Here is a 27,819-nt window from a genome sequence, read left to right on the forward strand (position 1 = left end):
CGTGATCACAAGCTGCATAAATGTGGTTATGTGATGGTCCATCTGGGGAATATAAGGGAAATGTGGCATTGTAAACATCGCACATTATCAAAATTAGAACATTTCTTCAGAGACTGGACAACTACTTTCCACTTTAAGCCTTCATCAATACATTTTTAGAGAATTTTAATGCAATATTTAAGTCCTCCACAAAAACAACATTTCGAAAACTAAAGTTTTTAAAGGGAATCAGAGAGCTGATTCATGTTGCTCGAACTATGGGCAGCATTAATCAGAGTTCAGGTCTGACATTTTACGCAGGTGTGTTTTTTTCTTAAATTCTGTAGCATTTCAGAAAATACATGTACTTAAAGGTCAGCTTTATGGAAGCTTTGTGCAATTATACCACTAGGGTGACTAGTCCAAGAGGCCAGTTCCTGACAGCTTCTATCCACCCTGCTCCCCATGACTGACAGGTCTTCTCCCACATGTGTGTATATATAATAAGAAGAGACATGTCAAGGAGAGAAGACTGGAGAGAAGCCTAGAAGACTAGTCACCAAATCTGCATGGTCCCTGCCCATTCTTTAATAGCATTTCAACAGACATCATGCTTGACTGAAATTACAGAGCCGGCATCTGACTTATGCTGACCATGGTTCTGACTGCATGAATCCACTGTCAGATTCCCTTTAACTTCTTTTTGCTTTTATACACAGTAATTACATTACAAGTACATTTCCACCACCTCTTTTATGGAGCATTTCAAAACTTAAAAGAAACTCCTTTCATAGTCTCTATATATTTTCTTACCTTCCATCTCATACTGTCTAACGCTATTATGTAAATTTCACAAGAAACACATTACTATTTATGAGTTAATTGACGTCTGCTGCAATTTCAATGGCTGGTACCACGCAGTTTCAGATGCCAATGTATTTTTTACCTCTAAGACAAATAAATGCACAAACTGTAGGTTGCTCACAGAAGCACTAGGTATAGAAGAATTATATACCTATGCCCTTTCATATGAGCCAAGAATTGGTTAGTGAGCATTAATAGGAACTCTCATTACCGATTATCTTCTGTGTAAACATGCAATAACCTGAAATATGAGCGAAATGCATGCTCGATGGGTAATTGGATTTTATTGCAGACATACAAATTGTTCTGGGCAGCACCCAGGTGATATTCTGCTGACAAAGTGTACTGTATTTGTGGATGGAATGATTGTATTAGCAATCATTATGTACAGACAGGTAAATGAGCACCGAACCATTTGAATGTAGGCGAACGACGCTCGTTACTGGTCTGAAAATGTGCAAATGGGCCATTAGCTGACCTAAAGGAAAGTGACCTTGTCTAAAATTAATTTATGCTAAATACTTTGTTACAATGCTTCTTCCATCTTAATGACTACATAAGTAGAGTTATGCACGGGATCAGACAATCAATAGTAGTTACAGCTTTCTATATGCATGAAACGGTGGATGAGCTACGGTTTAAAAGGTCTGTCTTACTGCTACCATTCTACAGGTTAGGAAACATTGTAGGGTAGGGTAAAAGTGCATTAGCCTAGGTAAATATTAACACCATCAAAATACATAATATATTATGATATCAACAGGTATTTCCAGCAAGGATGTATAATGACCTTCTGTACCAGTAAGTTTCACATTATGATCAGGAATACATGAGATCTGGGAATACTGTTTCATCTATTAATGGGGGCAATTACTCTTTTCTTACTGAACAACACAAATATCTTCTGTAGTTTCCTGTTATGTACGTTTCAAAGTTACATAACCATTTGTTACACGTTGAAGAGGCCATCGAGCAGCTCATACAGCAGTTCTAAAACACATGGACATGATAATGTCCTACGTCACTATTAATATTAGCTCATAGATGTTTGCTTAGCCTTTACTGGCTATTTTGCAGGGGAACCCCAGAAAAAAATTGACACTGGGTCCCCCTATAAAATCAAACTAGCAAAGGCTAGGCAGACAGCTGCAGGCTGATATTAATAGCCTGGGAAGGGGCCATGGATATTGGCCCCTCAAGCTAAAAACATCAACTCTCAGCTGCCCCAGAAATGGCGCATCTTATAGATGTGCAAATTCTGTCACTTAGCCTCGCTCTTCCCACTTGCCCTGTAACAGTGGCAAGTGGAGTAATATTTGTGGGGTTGATGTCACCTTTATATTGTCCGGTGACACCTATCCATTACTAATCCTATAGTTATATGGTAAATAAAGACACAGCCAGAATAAAATCCTTTATTAATATTAATTAAACCATACTTACCGAACGTCTAATCCCAGACTCCTTCGTCTCCTGCAACAAAGATGAAATAATCAACCAACATATAATACTCCCTGTTCCCGTAGTCCATTTACCGAGTGTCCCACAATGATCTCACGTGTAGAACAGTCACATCGGGAGATGTGACTGCTCTATCTGGCCTCCGGTAATACACTGACAGGAGGTAATATCTCCCGCAGTGTATCACTGAGCCACCGTAAGAGTTCACCAGAGTTCATCACTCTGGTGCTTTCACTTATGGCAGTACTACTGTGTGAGAATTTTCCCATGCAGCGGTGGTGCTGTGACAGCATCGGAGCTGATACACTGTGAGATCAATTATCTCCTGTCAGTGTATTGCCGGCGGCCGGGTAGAGCAGTCACATCTCACTATGTGACTGTTCTACACATGAGATCGCCGTGGGACAGTCTGATTTAACTTGGACTACGGCGGACAGGGAGTATATGTTTGTTTATTATTTTAAGTTTTTTCTTGAAGATAAGGGCAGCGGGGATTTGGTGTGTGGTGAGTATAATGTGTTTTTATTTCTATGTAATTAGGTATGTAATTTTACTTTTTTAACTGTGAGCACAGGTGCCGGCAGATGATGCTACTCTCCCTTCAGCAGCACCTGCTTTCACTGCTACCATTGACACTAGGCATAGCCCGATGGGAGTAGTAGTCTCATTGGACCAAGCCTGCTTTTTTACCTCAGGTCACCGCTGCGGGTCAAAGTCAGCTGCGGAGTCACACTGACATCTGCCAGCATGATCCCACAGCTCTGTGACCGACAGTACTGGAAATAGCATTACCGCACACAGTCGCACACACAGACACCCACACACAGACGCACACACATGAGCATGGCGGTGCCAGGTCTGATATAGACCTTATGACGCTGTGCGGCCAGCCAATCACTGTAATGCCATAACCAACATGGCTATGGCATTACAGTGTTTGGCAGACAATCCCTGCACATTTATTGCCTATCTAAAGAGAGCCAAACATGCAGGGAGGGGACTCGAGCTCCAGCCAGGCAACCACTTTAATACTCGGCGGGCTCCCAGCATCTCGAGCAGTGAGATGATTGGGCGAGTACCGAGTAGTGGCGAGCATGCTCGCTCTTCTCTAGTTGACACCTCATAATCTTCAAAAAAAGAAAGCAAGGAGCTCAATGCACTTTTGAGATGCATCCACCAGAAGGAATATTCTTCAACATTGGCTTAGTCCATCTTTACCTCCTCTCTTTTTGATCCAATCAAAAGTTAAATTTCTATCTAAAATGGACTGAGTTAAACACAATAGCAAAGAAAGAAGGGATGTAAAATACTAATGACATATTCCCAGTTAAGAACAATAATAAAGCTAATTTGGATTTATCTAATTTGTAGTCTAAAGGAGACTAGAGTAGTATAGATGAATGAAAGAATATCCCCTACTGCTCTACCTGCAGGGACTACTGTAATTTCTTGCCAAGCTTATTTCCTAGCTTTGCATTGCATACTAAGGGTATTCCAGCAAAAATAATTTATTACGTATCCACTTTATAGGGATAAATGTTAGCTCAATCATGGGGGTGAATGCTGGAACCCCTACGAAAGTCATTATGCATAGCTGTTCCCCAGAGCGCCATAGACTAGAGCAGTACACACATATTCAACGGCTACTCTTTTCAAACCATCTTCTCCTGTACACCCACCAGTTAGATATTAATGGCATATCTTTGCATAAATCTAAAAAATAAAAGTTTTTTTTTCTTCAAAATTATATGTCTAAGTTAGGTTTTTGCATAGCATTTGTACAAATGTGCTTGGACACAAAAATTGGATTATTTTTGAAAATGACCCCTTGCTTGGTGAATGTAAGGTATGAAAAACACAGTATTCACAGTTATTTTGTAAATGATAGAAATGTGTACAAGACCTACAAAGATGCTTTTTCTTTGATGTTATCTACCTAGAACATTTTGCTAAACTATATTTTACATATAAATGAAGTTATGTTGCATCACCAACCAAATTTGATTCTAGACATAATATTTCAATCACGTTTATAGTCTTTAATGTTTTTACTTTGAGTGCAATATCAAGGTCAGAAATTTTGTTCTACAAAGAGAAAAAGGTCATGTTGTGTATCAAAAACAAGTGACTATTGATTTCCTAAGAAGACATGTGCTGATTCCTAGGGCTTACATAAAAGTATCAATCTCCAATAATAATGAATTGCTGTTATTACTTTAACTACCTTAATCTAATATATAAAGCTCAAGTGTGTGTATGTACAGTATGTATGTATGTATGTATGTATGTCCGGGATTGGCACCCGCACCGTCAGAGCTACAGCCACAAAATTTGGCACAGTCACACGTCTGGACCCTGAGAGTGTCCTAGGCTATGTTGTGAGGCGAAACTTTAACCCCGCGCGTTCCAATTCACCAAACAATTTTGCCCTTATCTACATAATGGGGAAAAAGTGTGTGTGCATCAAGCCCCGCCTTTCATTATGATGTCACAATTGTTGCCATGGCGACGCTGATTCATCATAGGTTGCAATGGTGACGGTTATGTCATAACGGTTGCCATGGTGATGATGATGTCATAATGGGTATATGGGCACGGGACTATGGGATGGAGGATGTGTGATGAGTATATGGGCACAGGACTATGGGATGGAGGATATGTATGATGGGTACATGGGCATGGGACTGTGAGATGAAGGATGCGTGATGGGTATATGGGCACGGGACTATGGGATGGAGAATATGTATGATTGGCATATGGGCATGGGACTATGGGATGGAGGATGTGTGATGGGTATATGGGCATGGGACTATGGGATGGAGGGTGTGTGATGGGTATATGGGCATGGGACTATGGGATGGAGGATGTGTGATGGTATATGGGCACTCGACTATGGGATGGAGAATATGTATGATGGGTATATGGGCACAATGGACTATGGGATGGAGGATATGTGTGATGGGTATATGGGCACAGGCCTATGGGATCGTGGATATGTATGATGGGTATATGGCCACGGGACTATGGGATGGAGGATAATTATAATTTGCTATAACTAACCACAGTTAGTTACTATGCCCAGGCAGCGCCAGGCTCTTCAGCTAGTTAATTATATAGGAAGAAAACACTTGTGCCATGAACTTAATCTTTTTCTTACAACTATAGAGGAAGCAGCAGAAAATATTCTTGTAAAGCAAACAGATAAGACTGTAACTCAGGGAGAAGCAATTATTATTGGAGACTTCAACTACCCTGATATAAACTGGGGAGCAGAAAACTGCAGTCTCTGACAGCAGCATTTAACATTATCAAGCTGGAATACTGAATTCTGGGTTAGATTGATCTATGTAAATGGTTTGAATCTCATGTAGAGTTGGGAAGGAAATATTCCGCTAATATTAGCATCTGCCTCATGGGATTTTTGCCTTGCTTTGGTAAAATGTCCTTTGAACCCAGGATCCTAATGCTGGAGGCCAGGGTGTTAACCACTAAGTCCCTGTGATGCCTAAATTTGTGTCTGTTAAGCATGAAGATCATTTTTTGTGGCAGGTACTGACTTTGAAGAAGATGGTCTTGTTCTTAATTGGCATTCCAATTCATCCCATTTTCTTCACACCAAACTAGACACAGTGGGCTTGATTCATTGAGACCACAGTAAGATTTGTGGAGTAAGAAGAGATGCCTATCATCATGTATTTGTCGCACCCCAGCTACGCTTACTTTGTCAGAGCTGAGCAGAAATGACGTGAGAATGCTAAAACTCACAAAACTTTAACACAACTTCAGTTGTGCCAAAAGTTTGCAACATTTGAAAGTTTTTAAACCAAAATACTAATGTAAAAGCATTGATGAATTGGGCCTAATGTCCTTATGGACATTAGAACAGGTAAGATCCTTCACAAAACTGGTTACACAAAGTTGGCAGCATACAGATGTCTAAAATGCCTCTATATGTTTTAGAAGCAGCATTTACTTTCACTTGAAATAATTAGCATAGTCCAAGCCCTGAAAAGCATCTTCATATCACGATCTCTCATTCTGACCCTGTTTTAAATTATGCAGGCTGGTAAGTAGCTTTCAGCTGGCAATCGCCATACTCAAAATCGTTCATCACACTAACTAACTAGTAGAAGATCAGTCCAGTAGCAGTGTGCCTTACACCACTCCAGCCAACGATTTCCATTATACATAGGCTTGTATGCAGCTGCTACCAGGGAAATATCATGACGCTCCTGACGCACAGTTCTTGTATTCAGGTCATTTCTAGAAGCAGTATGTAATTCTGTAGTGAGTGAGGCATCTGGAGGATAAATGAATGTTATTTGCCATATAAGGGGTAAGGTTAGACCTCAGTCCAGAGCCTCTCACCTAGCCAAATCAGTTCTCATACTTTGCACTGACGAGGGCCAATAGCCCGAAACACCGTGTCGGCAAATTGAGATTCTGATTTGGCTTTTATCCTAAGTCATATTACAAGACTCGTTAAAGGGTTGATTGTGACTTGTAGGATGGCTAATACCAACAGGTGGCGCTATAGAGTTCAAGTCCTCTTCCTCTCTGAAGAGGCAATTTGCTTGTTATTTGCCATTAACGTATTAATAATAATAATAATAATAATAATAATAATAATAATGTCTCCTAAGACTCCATATAAAAAAAATGCCTGCTACACCTCATAATAATAATAATGCCCCCTGTGTTTCCTTATAATAATGCTCCTGCGCCTCTTTATAACAATATTATCCCCTCTGTGCCTAGCATAAAATAAAAGAAAATAATAGTCACTCCGCCCAGCTCCCACGCCAATCAGTAATGTGCTCCTCTACTGCAATCTCTTGCCCGGTGGAAGTGGTGAAGTGAAGTGGTGTAATTACACTGCCAGACATCCTACACATGGTGGTAGCCGGTACTGTGAATGTTGGGGAGAAGAGAACTTGTCACTTTCTGTTGTGCCACAGTTATTAAAATTATTTATGCTCTGAGGACATGGATACAATTAAGTGCTGTGGGCCAATGCAACCTCCTGCCAGTCCTGTGTACAGCAAACTCTGAATTTCTTTTTTCCATTGAAGTTCTTGTTGACCATTGACGACAAAAGAAAGAGGCACAAAATCTATTGGTGACAATAAACTACAACAGTGATACAAGCAGCAATGAAATATTAATCATCCAAAGAGAAATCCTTTTAAAAATCCCTTGAGGCTCTACAGCACAGTTCTACAAGTACTTTCATTTAAACTCTTTATGACCTGTACATTTAAGTTCGTCTACCTTGTGTTCTCCAGCTTGTTACACATTTTTGCTTGAAACTAAATTTATTTTGGTGAATATACAATGTTATGGTATACATATGACAGTTCACTGCTGTAGATAGATAGGTGGATTACATATATATATATATATATATATATATATATATATATACAGTCATGGCCAAAAGTATTGACACCCCTGCAATTCTGAAAGATAATACTCAGTTTCTTCCTGAAAATGATTGCAAACACAAATTCTTTGGTATTATTATCTTCATTTAATTTGTCTTAAATGAAAAAACACAAAAAGAATTGTCCTAAAGCCAAATTGGATATAATTCCACACCAAACATAAAAAAGAGGGTGGACAAAAGTATTGGCACTGTTCGAAAAATCATGTGATACTTCTCTAGTTTGTGTAATTAACAGCACCTGTAACTTACCTGTGGCACCTAACAGGTGTTGGCAACAATTAAATCACACTTGCAGCCAGTTGACATGGATTAAAGTTGACTCAACCTCTGTCCTGTGTCCTTGTGTGTACCACATTGAGCATGGAGAAAAGAAAGAAGACCAAAGAACTGTCTGAGGACTGGAGAAACCAAATTGTGAGGAAGCATGAGCAATCTCAAGGCTACAAGTCCATCTCCAAAGACCAGAATGTTCCTGTGTCTACCGTGTGCAGTGTCATCAAGAATTTAAAGCCCATGGCACTGTGGCTAACCTCCCTAGATGTCGACGGAAAAGAAAAATTGACAAGAGATTTCAATGCAAGATTGTGCGGATGTTGGATAAAGAACCTCGACTAACATCCGAACAAGTTCAAGCTGCCCTGCAGTCCGAGGGTACAACAGTGTCAACCCGTACTATCCGTTGGTGTCTGAATGAAAAGGGACTGTATGGTAGGAGACCCAGGAAGATCCCACTTCTTACCCCGAGACATAAAAAAGCCAGGCTGGAGTTTGCCAAAACTTACCTGAAAAAGCCTAAAACATTTTGGATGAATGTTCTCTGGTCAGATGAGACAAAAGTAGAGCTTTTTGGGCAAAGGCATCAACATAGAGTTTACTGGAGAAAAAAAGAGGCATTCAAAGAAAAGAACACGGTCCCTACAGTCAAACATGACGGAGGTTCCCTGATGTTTTGGGGTTGCTTTGCTGCCTCTGACACTGGACTGCTTGACTGTGTGCATGGCATTATGAAGTCTGAAGACTACCAACAAATTTTGCAGCTTAATGTAGGGCCCAGTGTGAGAAAGCTGGGTCTCCCTCAGAGGTCGTGTGTCTTCCAGCAGGACAATGACCCAAAACACACTTCAAAAAGCACTAGAAAATGGTTTGAGAGAAAGCACTGGAGACTTCTAAGGTGGCCAGCAATGAGTCCAGACCTGAATCCCATAGAACACCTGTGGAGAGATGTAAAAATGGCAGTTTGGAGAAGGCACCCTTCAAATATCAGGGACCTGGAGCAGTTTGCCAAAGAAGAATGGTCTAAAATTCCAGCAGAGCATTGTAAGAAACTCATTGATGGTTACCGGAAGCGGTTGGTCGCAGTTATTTTGGCTAAAGGTTGTGCAAAAAAGTATTAGGCTGAGGGTGCCAATACTTTTGTCTGGCCCATTTTGGGAGTTTTGTGTGAAATGATCAATGTTTTGCTTTTTGCTTCATTCTCTTTTGTGTTTTTACATTTAAGACAAATTACATGAAGATAATAATACCAAAGAATTAGTGTTTGCAATCATTTTCAGGAAGAAACTGAGTATTATCTGACAGAATTGTAGGGGTGTCAATACTTTTGGCCATGACTGTATATATATATATATATAATGTAAAAGGGTCAGCCGCATAAATGAGTACACCCCCATTGAAAAGTAGTAATATTTTGATTGGTTTCTCACTGGTCACAAGAACAAATTCCAAAATGTTTACAAGGTTGAGTTTTTTTAAAATCCATGACATGAAAGTAAGATTAATAATATAACTTTCATCACCATTATATTTCACTTAAGGTGCCGTGCATTTTTTAAATTCATTTTTCTAAATTCATGGTGCCTACAGTGAAGCATGGTGGTGGCAGTGCCATTATGTTGGCATGTATGACTGCTCCTGGTGTTGCGGAGCTACATTTCATTGACCTGTGCACTGTGAGGAGTCTCCAGTACCGGGAGCCATCATGTAGCCACAAGTAGGTGATGTGCATACATGCAGTCACGTGCCGACTAGATGGGCATGGCCTCACTCAGTGCAAATGTATTGAGCAAGGCCAGATACAGTCAAGTCAAAATGTGAATGGAAGTATGCAGATCGCATACTTGAGTGACATGACCACCCACTCCTGGCACCGGCACCGAAGAATCCTTACAGTGCGCAGTGTGCTCGATGTGAGGATCCACAAGTCCACAGTCACATATAATGACTTCAGACTTGTAGCCTAAGGTCAGAAAACCCCTTTAAATATTTTGCTTCAGGAAAAGAAAATCTCAAAAACTCTACAAAAAATGAATGTTTCCTAAGGCAATTTACATTTTAAATACCTCCCAAAAATTCTTTCTGCACACCGCCTTATATGCAGGAAGTTTGGCTCACACAAAGTAAACTCTATTTTCCTTGATTTCTAACAATATTCGAATGCAATTAGTTTAGTATATAAATAAATGAGATGTATTATATGCTTATAATATCTTACCATTGTCATTCCCTTGCCGGATTTCTTCCGCTGTCCGGTCTATCAGCACATATAGAGACCATACTACGCATGTAATGGCAATTATGTGGAAAGATACAGAACAGACTATTTTCCTCCTTTCACTTTTGGTCATCTGCAGTTTTTCCCACTGAAATAAAAAAACGGAAAAAAATTAATAATTCTGACTTAGTTTCTTATTACTATGCATGAAATCTGCCGCAGCTTGTCCTGTATAATCACATAATGACCATGCGCATTAGTATATGAAGGCTCTGCTCACATTGATGTCAAAGCTTTAATACATATGGAAACAACCAATGAAAAGACCTCTAACTGCAGCCAGCTGTTTTGGGATTTTCTATACTTATGCACAGTTTCCGTCTTTGCACCTGTTTAATGATTGGCACCCCCTGCTGATTTAATAGTGTACTGCACTCAGATCCAATCACATACTACCCTCCCCCGGCTTCCCTCCCACACACACAGCAAGTAGAAGGTTCATAGAAAGCCAGAGACGCTGCAGATCCATTCTCATCCTCCAAAATGGATTATTTAAGGTATTGCTCTACGGGATTAGGGATTATTTTTGAGAATTTAGGGAGTTTCGCTAGATGGGGAAATAGGATCTAACATCAAGAAAATGCCACTTTCTCCTAATAGGATATATTACAATCTTTCATTTTAATGAATAGAAAAATCCAGGGTTAAATTTGTTCAAAAAGAAATTTTTTAAAAGTCCAACTTCATAAAGACAGCCTAAATGTCACCACCATACTTGGGGACTCAAGAACTGACGCGTTTCGAGCTTACAAGCTCTTAATCATTGCAATATTTAATTTACAATTCACAGTGAATGCAGCTGATGTCCTCCAATAGGATTTATGGTCTGCAGATATAGATCACTTACAATCTTAATGATTTCTTATGGACATCTAATGTGTCCATAAATAAAAAGTTGGATATCCTTGATTTTTTGAGAAGCTGCCCAGAAAAAAATGAAAAAAAAAACCCAAAAAACATTCAAGTTGACAACCCTGGTTTCAATGAACTCTTGTTAATATGAGGAAAATCAAAGTCTGAAGGAGAAGGGAGTAGAAATGGGGCAGCATGTTCTATAGACACAAAAAGGTTTATCCTCAATTTATTGGAAATTTTGTATTATTACAAAAGATATTGGAAACACGACTGCGCACATACAACAGATCATTGGGGAGGAAATATGAACCGGTGAATGGCAATGACTTTTGCTAATGACTTTAAGTTTAACAAGGAACATCTGCAAATCTGTATATAACACGTTTGTTAACTCAATTGTCATGATGAAAACGACACGCAACATCACATTCAACCTGCCCTTCTCGAATCTGATCTAGACGACAGCAACATGTTAAAATAAATTGACCGGATTTGTATTTAAAGTAGAAATCAGTCTTCTTGGCCCCCGAGTGACAATCAGACAAGTCCTTGGATCAAAGCACTGCGTTACTAAGGCTGGCAGTCCTTGTACTTGCCCACAGCCTTCCTGATCCAATTCTTCCGAGAACACGTTCCATAGCTTAAGACGTAGAATAAAACCCTTTGTCGTTGCTGGTGATTACGTTTTCATGTAAAGGTGACCTTGTGTCAGCCGGGCGTGCGTCAGAGTCTGCAAATTGTGCTAAACTTATAATTCTGCACCACATTTGTATTCCCTTTTGTAAACACACAAGATCTGCCGTACCCCCTAGTAATGCAATAATTAGAATGAAGGGATAATTAGATGTTTGGGAATTATTGTTGTGGAGAATATAGTGGAATTTCAGGAGTTTATTTTCTTTAATTATGACAATATCAGCAAGCAAATTTACATACGAAAACTAAAAGAAATGTTTTTTTTATTTAGGACTCACTAGACCTTTTTACAGTTTTGCTTTAGGACAGGATGATTTTCTCCTTCAGGCAAGAAGACATAGAGAAACTCAAAAGATATTTAAAGCCTAGACTATTAGTACCGCAGATATAGCTGACGGGAGGACACTGCCACCTAATGGTGTAAATGTGAAACACAGCAAGTGACCGTCCATTTTATAGAGCATATACAAGGAAGAATGACAATGTGATGAAATGATATTTTCTAGCACATTTAATCTCTTATTTAATGTTTTATTTTTTACAGCTTGATGAAAAAAATATTTTGCTGAGGATATTCTAGATCTGTCTGATGAGGTTTTAGGACTTTACTTAAAGCTCCTCTCTGGAAGTGGCTGGTGTACCAAGCATTCACCTTGAAATTAAAGATTTACAGGGTCTATTACATGTGTAGTACATCTTGTTAACTGTTTATCCAATGAAATTAGACAATGAAATTCTTATGTGTAGTCGACAAGGTTGCTGATACAATAAGCAATAATTTATATGTGTCATGCTGCTGGCTAATAATAATTATATATTATATCAGAATGGTCGAGGACTGATACCGGACACCCAGTAAAGCGTGTAATTGTTCATTAAATAAACATGGAGAAGAGGAGAGAGCAATGCTCGCTGACCATAGGAGCTTACACTCTGGAGTAGATAGATGACCCCATTGACCTTAATAGCTTACACCTTGTAGATGATTGATGACCCCATTGACCATAAAGCTTACTCCCTGTAAGAGAGAGATGACCCCATTGACAATAAGAATTTACACCCTGCAAAAGAGAGATGATCCCGTTGATCATAAGAACTTACACCCTGAAGAGGAGACATGACCCCATTGATCATAAGAAGTTACACCCTGCAGAAGAGAGATGACCCCATTGATCATGAGAGCTTACACCCAGTAGAAGAGAAATGATCCCATTGACCACAAGAGCTTACACTCTGCAGAAGAGAGATGATCCCATTGATCATAAGAGCCTACACCCTACAGAAGAAAGATGACCCTATTGATCATAAGAGCTTACACCGTGCAGAATAGAGATGACCCCATTGACCATAAGAGCTTACACCCTGCAGAAGAGAGATGACCCCATTGACCATAAAAGCTTACTCTCTGCAGAAGAGAGATGACCCCATTGACAATAAGAACTTACACCCTGCAGAAGAGAGATGACCCCATTGACAATAAGAACTTACACCCTGCAGAAGAGAGATGACCCCATTGATCATAAGAGCTTACACCCTGCAGAAGAGAGATGACCTCATTGATCATGAGAGCTTACACCCTGCAGAAGAGAGATGACTCCATTGACCATAAGAGCTTACACCCTGCAGAAGAGAGATCACCCCATTGACCACAATAGCTTACACCTTCAAGAAGATAGATGACCAAAATGACCATAAAAGCTTACTCCTTGCAGAAAAGAGATGACCCCATTGACCATAAGAGCTTACACCGTGCTGAAGAGAGATGACCCCATTGACCATAAAAGCATACAATCCGCAGAAGAGAGATGAACCCAGAGATGTCCCCTTTGACCATAGCAGCTTACACCTGGCAGAAGAGAGATGACCCCATTGACCATAAGAGCTTACACCCTGCAGAAGATAGATGACCGCATTGACCATAAGAGCTTAAACCCTGCAAAAGAGAGATGACCCCATTGACCATAAGAGCTTACATTCTGCAGAAGAGAGATGACCCCATTGACCTTAAGAGCTTACATCCTGCAGAAGAGAGATGTGCAAGCTGAAGATATGGGGGAACTCTTTATGCATCAAATGGCCAATTTCTCCAAAAAATATGACATAGTTGTCATGGGAGATTTCAACTATCCAGACATTTGCTGGGAATCTCTATCAGGCAAAACTAACAGGTCAAGGAAATTCTTATCCTCTCTTGCTGACAACTTTATCTTCCAAAAGGTAGGGGAGAAAACAAGGGGAACTGCTACCTTGGATTTAATCCTTATAAACAGGGAGGAAATGGTTGAGGAGGTAAAAGTGGCTGGAACCCTAGGAGGTAGCGACCATGCTATTTTAGAATTTTGGATAACTAGAGGAGGAAGACCTGTGAAGACTCAGACGTCAAGGTGAGATTTCAGAAAGGCAGATTTTAAGGGATTCAGAAAGAGAATTGGAGGGATCCAATGGCTGGATATCCTTAAGGACAAAAATGTCCAGGAAGGATGGGAAATCTTGAAAAATGAAATTCTCAAAGCACAATTCTTAACAATGCCGAAAAGAAGGAAGAATAGGAAGCATTTAAGGAAACCAGAATGGTTTTTAACAGGGAAAAATGCAAAGCACTGCATCTGGGCAATAAAAATGAAAAAAGCATATACAGAATGGGAGGAATAGGGCTAAGCAACAGCACATGTGAAAAAGACTTGGGTATACTAATAGACCACAGACTGAATATGAGTCAACAGTGTGATGCAGCAGCAAAGAAGGCAAATGCAATTCTAGGATGTATTAACAGAAGTCTAGATCACGTGAAGTCATTATTGCCCTCTACTCCTCTTTGGTCAGACCTCATCTAGAATACTGTGTCCAGTTTTGGGCCCCACATTTTAAAAAAGACATCAACAAACTGGAGCAAGTTCAGAAAAGAGCGACCAGAATGGTGACCGGTCTGCAAACCCTGTCTTATCAGGAAAGATTGCAGGATTTGGGAATGTTTAGCTTGCAGAAGAAAAGACTGAGAGGAGAGAGGAAACTTAATAGCTGTCTACAAATATCTCAAGGGCTGTCACATTGTAGAAGGATCATCTTTGTTCTCATTTGCTCAAGGAAAAACTAGAAGCAATGGGATGAAACTGAATGGGAGGAGACACAGATTAGATATTAGAAAAAACTTTTTGGCACTTAGAGTGATCAATGAGTGGCACAGGCTGCCACGGGAGGTGGAGAGTTCTCCTTCAATAGAAGTCTTCAAACAGAGGCTGGACAGACATCTGTCTGGGATGATTTAGTGAATCCTGTTTTGAGCAGGGGTTTGGACCAGATGGCCCAGGAGGTCCTTTCCAACTCTACGATTCTATGATTCTATGATTCATTGACCATAAGAGCTTACACCTTCAAGTAGATAGATGACCCGGTTGACCATAAAGCTTATTTCCTGCAGAAAAGAGATTAACCCATTGATGATAAGAGCTTACACTCTACAGGAGAAAGACTTACCCAGTGATTCTGGAGATGGAAAACCACTCTGACTACAAATGATGTTCCTCTGGGAACCGCTGATCTGTGATGGCCCAGGTACTGACCACCACTGTTTAAGGTATAATACATCCACTTATATCTAGTAATCAATACCTAAGTCCACGGCAACCCATTTAAGATATTATTTTTTTTAAATCACTAATAACAGATGTGTTGTTTTGATGCCATTTTTCTGCATTTCTTTAAGGCAGGAATCACCCACCCATGTGCATATATGCTCATGAAGCATTTGGATTACGAGACCCATGGCTGGCCTATGCATCACGGAACACAACACATGGATGTGTGACTATAGTCTTAGCTACATCTAGGGGTGGATAAACAAAGAAATACTGTATACTATTTCCTCTATAACTTCCTTTCCATTATCATCCACTTCTGACTTTGCCTTCAAAAACTGCATCAAGAAGCTGCATAAAATGGGCACACGCGAAGCCACTCATACAGATAATACTTGATGTTGCGTGCTACATTTTCATTAATTGAGTGGAGCACACATTCAGGCTTTCATGACAGCTTAGGTCTCTTCTTCAGGCATTTTCTAGTTCTAAACTGGCATGTTCCATTATATGTATGGACAGAATCGCAAAAGGATTTAATCACTTTGACAGATACAAGTAAACTGAGAAATCACAAAACAGAGTAGAAGGCATCCATACATGTGAGATGTAACATACATATAGTGGAGTGGTTAGATAGCAATAATACCTGGCATTTATCAAAATGTAGATAAAATACAATCAGGTGAATAGATAATGAATATAGATTACATTGTTAATTGATCAACTGAAGACAATGGAAAAAAATAATTAAAGGAATTGTCCAGGGATTTGTTTCTTTTTTCTGCATACTGCTGTGCACTTATGGACAGGTAATGGCTACCACCTGCCTCTTTAGCTTTGTACTGATCCCTTCCTGCACAGAGCGATCATATAACCTCTACTGGTGGTAATTCTCGATTATGCTGGGATGTCATATCATTAGAGCAGTTCTTTCTCTTCCGCTCTGCTCTGTTGATGGGGCTTCACCACTGACGTCATGTTGATTGACAGCCGGATGCCCACTACTTAACTAGCTGAACAACTTTATTCATAAGAAAGACGGAGAATGGAATAGTATTTTGTTTATTGATTGACATTTTTTCACTGATATTGCATCAGATTATATAAAAATGAAAGATTGATTGATAGATAAATGGATTAGACAATAGATTAAAATTACAGAACTTATATGATTAAGTATAGGGGCGGACTTATCATTGGTGCCACCTGTGCGGCCGTGCTGGGGACCAGGAGCTAAGGAGGCTTATTTCTACCTCCAAAGCAGGTGCAATTTAGCATTTTTGGGAGATTTTGGGCTGCAAAGGGTCCATATATTGTTCTTGCACAGGGTCCCTTCTCTGTCCTTCTCTGCCCTTCATATATACAGTTGTGGCCAAAAGTATTGACACCCCTGCAATTCTGTCAGATAATACTCAGTTTCTTCCTGAAAATGATTGCAAACACAAATTCTTTGGTATTATTATCTTCATTTAATTTGTCTTAAATGAAAAAAACTAAATGAATAGTCCTAAAGCCAAATTGGATATAATTCCACACCAAACATAAAAAAGAGGGTGGACAAAAGTATTGGCACTGTTCGAAAAATCATGTGATGCTTCTGCAGGGGTGTCAATACTTTTGGCCACAACTGTATGTAGATAAGGTTAAAAATGGATCTCTCATTACTGTCATGGCTCGGTTATAAATGGAAGCCACCACACGGGAATGGACAAAACCTTTTATGAAAAATTCTGCAATAACTATATGTGTCATGACTTCACAGTATCTCGCCAGAAGGTTTGGTACAATCATTCATCAATCATCACACAAGTCATTTAGAACCTCTTCACCCTTCACAGATGCAATATTTTCCAGTACTTTGCATTTTGACATTGAGCTGTCCATGGTGCTGAAAATCTTTAAGCAAATATCACCGGATTCTTTCCTTCTAAGGTAAAATAGAATGTTACAGGCAACTATGTCTATAAGGAAGTCTTAGTCGTATTTGTAGAGTGCTGCTGCCATCTGCCTGGCCTCACTTCCATTGCAGTTCCAAATTTGATTACATTGAAATATTACCAGACAAGTATAAACTAAAAGCTGCCGCCTGTCTATATGTTCATATAGTCAGCTATTTTGCAATGTTATTGCTTATTTGTATTCATCAGCTATTTTGCAGTGTTCATTAACCCCTTTACCCCCCAAGGGTGGTTTGCACGCTTAGGACCGGGCCAATTTTTACAATTCTGACCACTGTCCATTTATGAGGTAATAACTCTGAAATGCTTCCATGGATCCCACTGATTCTGACACTGTTTTCTCATGACATATTGTACTTTATGTTAGTGGTAAAATTTCATTCAAATAACTTGCGTTTATTTGTGAAAAAAACAGAAATTTGGCAAAAATTTAGAAAATGTCACAATTTTCCAACTTTTAATTTTTATGACCTTAAATCACAGAGATATGGCACACAAAAAACTTAATAAGTGACATTTCCCCTATGTTTACTTTACATCAGCACAATTTTGGAACCAAAATGTTTTTTGTTAGGAAGTTATAAGGGGTAAAAGTTGACCAGCGATTTCTCATTTTTACAACACCATTTTATTTTTATGGACCACATCACATTTGAAGTCACTTTGAGGGGTCTATATGATAGAAAATACCCAAAAGTGACACCATTCTAAAAACTGCACCCCTCAAGGTACTCAAAACTGCATTCAAGAAGTTTATTAACCCTTCAGGTGCTTCACAGGAAATTTTTGAATGTTTAAAAAAAATTAACATTTAACTTATTTTCACAAAAAAAATTACTTCAGGTCCAATTTTTTTTATTTTACCAAGGGTAACAGGAGAAATTGGACAGCAAAAGTTATTGTGCAATTTCTCCTGAGTACGCTGATGCCTGATATGTGGGGGGAACCACTGTTTCGGCACATGGCAGAGCTCAGAAGGGAAGGAGCGCCGTTTGACTTTTTCAATGCAAAATTGTCTGGAATTCAGATTGGATGCTATGTCACGTTTGGAGAGCCCCTGATGTGCCTAAACAGAGGAAACCCCCCACAAGTGACCCCATTTTGGAAACTAGACCCCCCAAGGAACTTATCTAGATATGTGGTGAGAAGTCTGAGCCCACAAGGGCTTCACAGAAGTTTATAACGTACAGCTGTACAATTAAAAAATCATATTTTTTCCACAAAAATTATCTTTTCACCCTCAATTTTTATTTTTCCAAGGGTAACACGACCCCAAAAGTTATTGTGAAATTTGTCCTGAGTATGCTGTTACCCCATATGTGGGGGTAAACCACTATTTGGGCGCATGGCAGAGCTCAGAAGGGAAGCAGCGCCATTGGACGCCATGCCGCATTTGGAAAGACCCTGATGTGCCTAAACTGTGGAAACCCCCTACAAATGACACTATTTTGGAAACTAGACCCTGCACGGAACTTATCTAGATGTGTGGTGAGCACTTTGAGCCCCCAAGGGCTTCACAGAAGTTTATAACTCTGGGGCGTGAAAATAAAAAAATCATATTTTTTCCACAAACATGATCTTTAGTCCCCAATTGCTTTATTTTCCCAAGGATAACAGGAGAAATTGGACCCCAAAAGTTGTTGTGCAATTTGTCCTGAGTACGCTGATACCCCATTTGTGGGAGAAAACTTCTGTATGGGCACACGTCGGGGCTTGGAAGGGAAATAGTGATGGTTTGGAATGCAGACTTTGATGGAATGGTCTGCAGGTGTCATGTTGCATTTGGAGAGCGCCTGATATACCTAAACAGTGGAAACCCCCCACAAGTGACCCCATTTTGGAAACTAGACCCCCTACGGAACTTATTTAGATGTGTGGTGAGCACTTTGAACCACCCAGTGCTCCACAGAAGTTTAGAATGCCCCGGAGTGAAAATAAAAAATCATATTTTTTCCACAAACATGATCTTTTAGTCCCCATTTTTTTTATTTTCCCTAGGGTAACAGGAGAAATTGGACCCCAAAAGTTGTTGTTCAATTTGCTTTGAGTATGCTGATACCCCTTATGTGGGAGAAAACTACTATATGGGGACATGTCGGGGCTCGGAAGGGAAGTAGAGACATTTTGGAATGCAGACTTTGATGGAATGGTCTGCGGGTGTCATGTTGCGTTTGGAGAGCCTCTGATGTGCCTAAACTGTTGAAACTCCCCACAAGTGACCCCATTTTGGAAACTAGACCCCCCATGGAACTTATGTAGATGTGTGTTGAGCACTTTGAACCCCCAAGTGCTTCACAGAAGTTTATAACGCCTGGGCGTGAAAATAAAAAAAATCATATATTTTACCACAAAAATGATATTTTTACCCCAATTTTTTATTTTCCTAAGGGTAACAGGAGAAATTGGACCCCAAAAGTTGTTTTGTAATTTGTCCTGAGTAGGTGGATACCCCATATGTGGGGGTAAAACACTGTTTGGGCGCATGGCAGAGCTTGGAAGGAAAGGAGCACCATTTGACTTTATCAATGCAGAATTGGCTGGAATTGAGATCAGACGCCATGTTGCGTTTGGAGAGCACCTGATGTGCCCAAACAGTGGAAACCCCCCAATTCTAACTCCAACCCTAACCCCAACACACCCCTAACCCTAATCTCAGCCCTAACCCTAGCCTTAACCCTAGCCCTAACCCTAACCCTAATGGGAAAATGGAAATAAATACATTTTTTTAATTTTATTATTTTTCCCTAACTAAGGGGGTGATAAAGGGGGTTTGATTTACTATTTATGGTGGGTTTTTATATTTGGCAGCTGTCGCATGCTAAAAGACGTTTTTAATTGTAAAAATAGTTTTTGCATCACCACATTTTGAGAGCTATAATTTTTCATATTTTGACCCACCGAGTCATGTGAAGTCTTATTTTTTGCGGGATGAGTTGATGTTTTTATTGGTATCATTTTCGGGCACGTGACATTTTTTGATCGCTTTTTATTCTGATTTTTGGGACATAGAATGAACAAAAACCAGCATTTCAAGGATTTCTTTTGGGGGGTACATTTACACCGTTCCGTGTGTGGTAAAATTGATAAAGCAGTTTTATTCTTTGGGTCAGTATGATTACAGCAATACCCCATTTATGCCTTTTTTATGGTTTGGCGCTTTTATGCACTGAAAACAATTTTATATAAAAAATAATTATCTTTGCATAGCTTTATTCTGCGAGCTATAACTTTTTTATTTTTTGCTGATGACACTGTGTGGTGGCTCGTTTTTTGCGGGACAAGATGACGTCTTTAGCGGTACCATGGTTATTTATATCTGTCGTTTTGATCGCGCGTTATTGCACTTTTTGTTCTGCGGTATGATAATAAAGCATTATTTTTTGCTTTGTTTTTTATTTTTATTTTTGAAGGGGTTCGCTAAAGGGGTTAACTAATGGGACAGTTTTATAGGTCGGGTCATTACGGACGCGGCAAAACTAAATATGTGTACTTTTATTGTTTTGTTTTTTTTATTTAAAAAAAATGAATTTATTAGGGAGTATTTTTTTTTAAAATTTATTTAGCGATTTTTTTATAAATTATTTTTACACTTTTTTTTAAACTTTATTATACTGTCCCAGGGGGGACATCACTGTCATGTGACAGATCGCTGATCTGTCACATCACAGATCGCTGAGACAGATCAGCGATCAGACACAGGCACTGCTGGAGGCTTCCTCATGCCGGCGCTTTGCAGGCATGATGAAGCCGGCGACCTGCAGGCCCTCGAAGGTCCCCGCCGCCATATTGGATCCGGGAACCTGCAGGGAAGGAGGCCCCCGGAGCAGCGCTGCACATCGTGCTGCTCCGGTTGGCTCAGGGAAGCACGGAGGGAGCCCCCTCCCTGCCGATGCTTCCCTAAACCCCCAGTACACTGCGATTGTGTTTGAGCGCAGTGTTCCAGAGGTTAACGTGTTGGGGTGGTCCGTGACCACCCCTGACACATAGTGCCGGGTGTCAGCTGTGATAATCAGCTGACACCCGGCTGCGATCAGTGGCGCTCACCCCGTGAGCGCCGCTGATCGCGCTAGAAATACTATCCCGTCCATGGGCATAGGGGCCCGGGTCCCGTGGATGGGATAGAACGTCTCATGTCAGAAAGGGGTTAATGTTACATCATTTTTCATTTATTGAGAGAGTGCAGCCTTAGATGAGGCAGTCTTAAAGGGAACTTGTCAGTCAATTCTTGCTGCCCAAACCACGGGCAGCATGACTCAGAGCCTGACTTCATGGCTGCAGCCTGGTATGTTTTTCTTTAAATTGCTCATGCGTTTCAGAGAAAATATACACTGCGTGCAGAATTATTAGGCAAGTTGTATTTGAGAGGATTCTTTTTATTATTGAACATCAACTATGTTCTCAATCAACCCAAAAGACTCATAAATATTAAAACTTAATATTTTTGGAAGTTGGAGTGTGTTTTTTTTAGATTTGGCTATTTTAGGAGGATATCTGTTTTTTCAGGTAACTATTACTGTGCAGAATTATTAGGCAACTTAATAAAAACCAAATATATACCCATCTCACTTGTTTATTTTTACCAGGTAAACCAATATAACAACACAAAATTTAGAAATAAACATTTCTGACATTCAAAAACAAAAAAAAAATCACTGACCAATATAGCCACCTTTCTTTACGATGACACTCAAAAGCCTTCCATCCATAGATTCTGTCAGTTGCTTGATCTGTTTACGATCAACATTGCGTGCCGCAGCCACCACAGCCTCCCAGACAATGTTCCGAGAGGTGTACTATTTTCCCTCCTTATTGATCTCACATTTTATGAGGGATCACAGGTTCTCTATGGGGATCAGATCAGGTGAACAAGGGGGCCATGTCATTATTTTTTCTTCTTTTAGACCTTTACTGGGCAGCCACGCTGTGGAGTATTTGGATGCATGTGATAGAGCATTGTCCTGTATGAAAATCATGTTTTTCTTGAACGATACCGACTTCTTCCTGTACCACTGTTTGAAGAAGGTGTCTTTCAGAAACTGGCAGTAGGTCTGGGAGTTGAGCTTCACTCCATGCTCAACCCGAAAAGGTCCCACAAGTTCATCTTTGATGATACCAGCCCATACCAGTACCCAACCTCCACCTGGCATCTGAGACGGAATGGATCTCTCTGCCCTTTACTGATCCAGCCTCGGGCCCATCTATCTGGCCCATCAACAGTCACTCTCATTTCATCAGTCCATAAAACCTTAGAAAAATCAGTCTTAAGATATTTCTTGGCCCAGTTTTGACGTTTTATCTTATGTTTCTTGTTCAAAGGTGGTCATTTTTCAGCCTTCTTTACTTTGGCCATGTCCCTGAGTATGGCACACCTTGTGCTTTTTGATACTCCAGTAACGTTGCAGCTCTTAAATATGGCAAAACTGGTGTCAAATGGCATCTTGGCAACTTGACGCTTGATTTTCCTCAATTCATGGGTCGTTATTTTGTGCCTTTTTTTATCAATATGCTTCTTGCAACCCTGTTGGCTATTTGCCATGAAACGCTTGATTGTTCGGTGATCACACTTCAAAAGTTTGGCAATTCCAAGACTGCTGCAACCCTCTGCAAGACAGCTCTCAATTTTTGACTTTTCAGAGTCCGTCAAATCTTTCTTCTGACCCACTTTGCCAATGGAAAGGAAGTTGCCTAATAATTAAGCGCACCTTATATAGGGTGTTGATGTCATTAGACCACACCCCTTCTCATTACAGAGATGCAAATCATCTGATTTACATAATTAGCAGTTGGCTTTCAAGCCTATATAGCTTGCAGTAGGACAACATGAATAAAAGGATGATGTGATCAAAATACTCATTTGCCTAATAATTATGCACACAGTGTATCTTAAGGACCCTGCGGGGAACAAAATGGAGAGCTGACTATAGTCCACTAGCTTCTACCCACACCACTCTTGTTCCTGACATATATTGAAGAGATCTATCAATCAACTATAGAAATAAGAAATTCATGCTCTTCAGTCTCTATATAACTGTGGTGCATAAGTAGCAGTATAGAGTGTTATTACTTTTCACTGGAGGGTGTACTTCTCCTTGTATAAGTTTCTCTCTGCTAACACCCACTCCGCAGCACAGAGGTGAAATAAAAAAAGCAACATTTTATTCTGCTCTGCAGCCACTATTATATCATGTGCCCAGTTCAACATAAAAAATTTGGTGAAAGTTGCTCTTTAAAGCACGATTTTGTAATGTAATATAAAGACATGGCTGTAATTGTGCTGTCACACAGATTACATTGAAACTTTTGGTGAAGAAATCCACTTTCTGGTTCTTCTTTAATCACCATTTGAAGTTTTTGGCTAGGTTAAGTTCACACTGGACATTTTCTCTGCATTTTTGCTGCAGTTTTGGCATGCTGGATTTGCGCCTTGTGCATGCTTATAAAGTTTATTGTTGAAAAACAAAGTCCTATTCTATAGAATCAGGTTTTTGCTTAAAAAATGCAGCAAAACCCGATACCTGCATTTTTGGTGCTTATTTTAAGCATTTTTTTTACCTCCCATTCATTTCAATGGGTGAAAAACGCTGAAAAAACTCTGAATGTAGTGAAAAATATGCAAAGCACAAAATCTTGATGACAAAAAAGCAATGTATGCATGAAATATTTGAAATCTCATAGACTTTGCTGGTACTGTAAACAGCAGCTGAAAATTTGCATTAAAAAACTAATTAAAAAAAGCTGCTAAATCGCCTAGTGTGAACTTAGCCTTAATTAGACTTCGGTGCACAGGGGCCAGACTGTACATTGCATCTTCTCCTCCCTATCTGTGATTCCAGAAACCTCCTCCTGTCTGTGAATGACCCCTGTTTGCTTGAAATCTCAGCAGTGACCTACCATTCTAAGATTGGAAGCAGGTGGAGGTGTAGGTGAACCACAGACTGGAGGCAGGTGGAAGAGACAGAAAACCACAGACTGAAGTCCAGAAGAGGGGCCGGGGAAGCACAGACTGGAGGCAGGTGGAGCCACTAGGGAACCACAGACTGGAGGCAGATGGAGGGCCAGGGAAACACAGACTGGAGGCAGGTGGAGGGGCCAGGGAAACAGACTGGAAGCAGGTGGAGGGGCCAGGGAAACAGACTGGATGCAGGTGGAGGGGCCAGGGAAACACAGACTGGAGGCAGGTGGAGGGGCCAGGGAACCATAGACTGGTTGCCGGTGGAAGGGCCATGAAACCACAGACTGGAGTCCAGTAGAGGGAAGCACAGACTGATGGCAGGTGGAACCACTAAGGAACCACAGACTGGAGACAGGTGGAGGGGCCAGGGAACGACAGACTGGAGGCAGTTGAAGGGGCAAGAGACCCAAAGACTGGAGGTAGGTGGAGGGGTTAGGGAACCACAGACTGGAGGCAGGTGGAAGGGCTGAAGAACCACAGACTAGAGGCAGGTGGAGGGGCCGGAAAACCACAAAATGGAGTCAGACAGAGGGGCAGGAGACTCACAGACAGGCAGGAAAAGACCTAATTAGTAAAAAAGTACAAATGCCAATTACAGGAGAGCAACAGAGAGGATTTCTTCACCAAAGGTATCAATGTAATCGGTATAACAGCAGTCAGGGGAAATGAAGAATAAGTGGAGAAAGAGGAATATGTATGTATCAGATACAGTATATTAAAACGTTTCCTAGATTTTCATTTACTATTGATTTATGCAATGTTTCTGGAAATGATAATTATATCTAATAGATAATAGCTTTTAGCCTACTTCTTCCAATGTGCTGTATAACCAGTAGTGGTGATTGCAGATATGTTAGCTGTTAAATCTATCTCTACTGGACGCTCAGGGTTCGAAGCTCTTCATCAAACAGCTGAAGCTCCAGGCTCTACAGATATACTTTTATAAAGAATAGTAGAGAATTTTCATCTTATTCTGGGTTTGGAAAGCTGGAAATGTACTTTGCAGCACCAATGACAGATCTCAAGATGATATAGCACAGCTGAACTTGTCACTTAGCTGTTTTACTGGGCACGGTGATAATATGGCACCAAAAGAGAAACACAACTATGCTTCATTAAAAGATCAGCATGGGCAGTGAGCATCTTCAGCAAGATTGCTGGTTCACAGTCATTATTTACAGTATTGCCAAAGAATAGGCACATCTGTGCTCATGTCTTGCATTTAATAATTGGATGAAATTATAAGAAGGTGTTACAGGTGACACGTACTAATTTGTCGAGTAGAAATTTTTATTTCTTTACTGAGTTCAAGAGAATTTTCAAATGAAAGCAAGTTATCACCTATCCACAGGATATTGTGCTGTCATGGGTCAGTTGTTACCAAAGATGGCCAGTCATCCACCAGAAAAGGTAATAATGACATTCTTCTCTTTCTGCCTTCCCAATCCTCCTATATACAGCACTCGTATGTATGCGGTGTATGCAATGGAGGCAGTCAACTATGTCTTAGTGTCTCCGTCTGCATCATTATAGTATATGACTCCATGAGCGCTTGCATCCAAATCCTGTTTTGTGAGGCTTCAAAGGTAAGCCCCAACATAGCCACTGAACACCGTGTAAAACGCAATGTGCACACAGCCATCACCAATAAGACTTAAAACTGACCTGAGATATAAGAGAGTAGCATCCCCCCGATGGGTGAGAATGTAGCAGCTATCAGCTGTACACTGCAGCTGATACACTGCTCCATCAGTCACAATCAGTATTGACATGGACCATGGCCCTTTAATACCTTAGATGCTGTTATCAAAAGTGACTATGGCATCTAGATGGTTAACTGAGTGTAGAAGCTCCATCTTTAACCCATTGAGTACCTTGAGATCATGATTGTGTGGTCCCGATGGTTGCCATGGCAATCCAAAGCCTAGTAACGGCCTTAGATTCTGCCGGCTGTAGGGACCTGTTCAGAAGTTAGCAACATTTAGATGATAAAAATAACATTTTTCTTGTCCGTCATATGTCACTTTACGTTAATCCCTGAAAAGCACCTGAAGGGTTAATAAACACCAGTTTTGAATACGTTGAGGGGGAGCTGTTTTTAAAATGGTATCACTTTTGGGGATTTTCCAGTATATAGGTCTCTTAAGGTCACTTCATAACTAAAAAAATTAGTTTTGTAAATTTATTTGAAAAAATGAAAAATTTCTATAACAATTTTAAAGCTTCTTGTTAGAACAAAATAAAAGAACATTTTACAGATAGCGCTGATGTAAAACAGACAGGAGGTAAATGCTATTTCTTAACTATGTTGTGTGATATGACTATCAGGATTAAAAGGCTAATTATTTAAAGTTTGAAATTTGCTAATGTTTGTCAATATTTTTATAAATAAACACAAATTATAACAACCTAAATTTATCATTATCAAAGAATATAAAATGCATCACGAGAAAATAATCTCAAAATCAGTGGGATCCATTGAAACGTTCCAGAATTATTGCCACATAAAGTGACACTGGTCAGATTTGAAAAACTGTGCCTGGTCACTAAGGGGTTACAAGCATAACTTCTTTTGCTCTAATTGTTATCTTTATAAAATATGTGATGAAGCTTTTAATCAGACTGGAGCCTATTCTGAACTTTCTTTTAAGAGCCTATCATTTCTGAATACATTCCTTGGTATTAAAACTATGGAGTCGACCTTGTTTTATCTTGAAAGGCTATCTTGTGTTGTGACAGTCCTCTGGATTGTACTTTCTGGAATTAAAGATGTATGGTTGTTTACTGTTCTATTTTTGTGTGTTTGTTATATATTTATAGTTATTCATTTATTGAATACATATACTGTGAAAAAGTTTTAGGCAGGTGTGAAAAAAATGACGCAAAGTTAAAATGCTATAAAAAATAGAACTTAACAAAATGCAAAGATAATAAGCAGAAGAAAACTCTAAATCAAAGCAATAATTGTTGTGACCATCCTTTGACTTCAAAATAGTATCAATTCTCTTACATATACATATGCACTCAGTTTCTGAAGAAAATCAACATGGAGGTTATTCCAAACATTTTGGAAAACTAACCACAGATTTTCTGTTGGATTTAGGCTTGCACAGATTTTTCTTCATTTAATTCCATGACAGACTTCATGATGGAGGTATTATCATCACTGAAACTTGCATGGACTCTCCACCATGCTTCACTGGTGCTACAGAGACTAATTATTATGCTCCTCTCCAGTCTCCAACCCTTCATCAAACAAACTTCCTTCTGTTACAGCCAACTTATTCACATTTTGACTCATCAGTCCAGAGCACCTACTGCTATCTTTCTACACATAGGTTTATGTTTTTTTGCATAGTTGAGTGAGTCCACCTAGTTTCAATTTATGGTATTTTGACTGCAACTATTTCATAAATACCACTTCTGGAAATACTTATTTGAACAGTAGATGGATGTAGCTGGGCCCCACTGGTTGCTGC

General features: G+C 39.9%; 1 protein-coding gene across 5 annotated transcripts in view; it reads right to left on the reverse strand.

Annotated features, from left to right (window-relative positions):
* The window catches only part of MARCHF1 (membrane associated ring-CH-type finger 1), a 622,019-nt gene that overhangs the window by 261,334 nt on the left and 332,866 nt on the right, over nt 1-27,819 (reverse strand). For all 5 annotated transcript variants that reach the window (XM_073576928.1, XM_073576935.1, XM_073576924.1 and 2 more), the window contains one exon: nt 10,242-10,389. In XM_073576928.1, the coding sequence (XP_073433029.1) occupies nt 10,242-10,389 (148 nt within the window). The remainder of the gene's footprint in view (nt 1-10,241; nt 10,390-27,819) is intronic.

Source organism: Dendrobates tinctorius, unplaced genomic scaffold (assembly GCF_039654945.1).
Source record: "Dendrobates tinctorius isolate UK_male_01 unplaced genomic scaffold, ASM3965494v1 ptg000008l, whole genome shotgun sequence".
In the NCBI taxonomy this organism is placed as follows: Eukaryota; Metazoa; Chordata; class Amphibia; order Anura; family Dendrobatidae; genus Dendrobates; species Dendrobates tinctorius.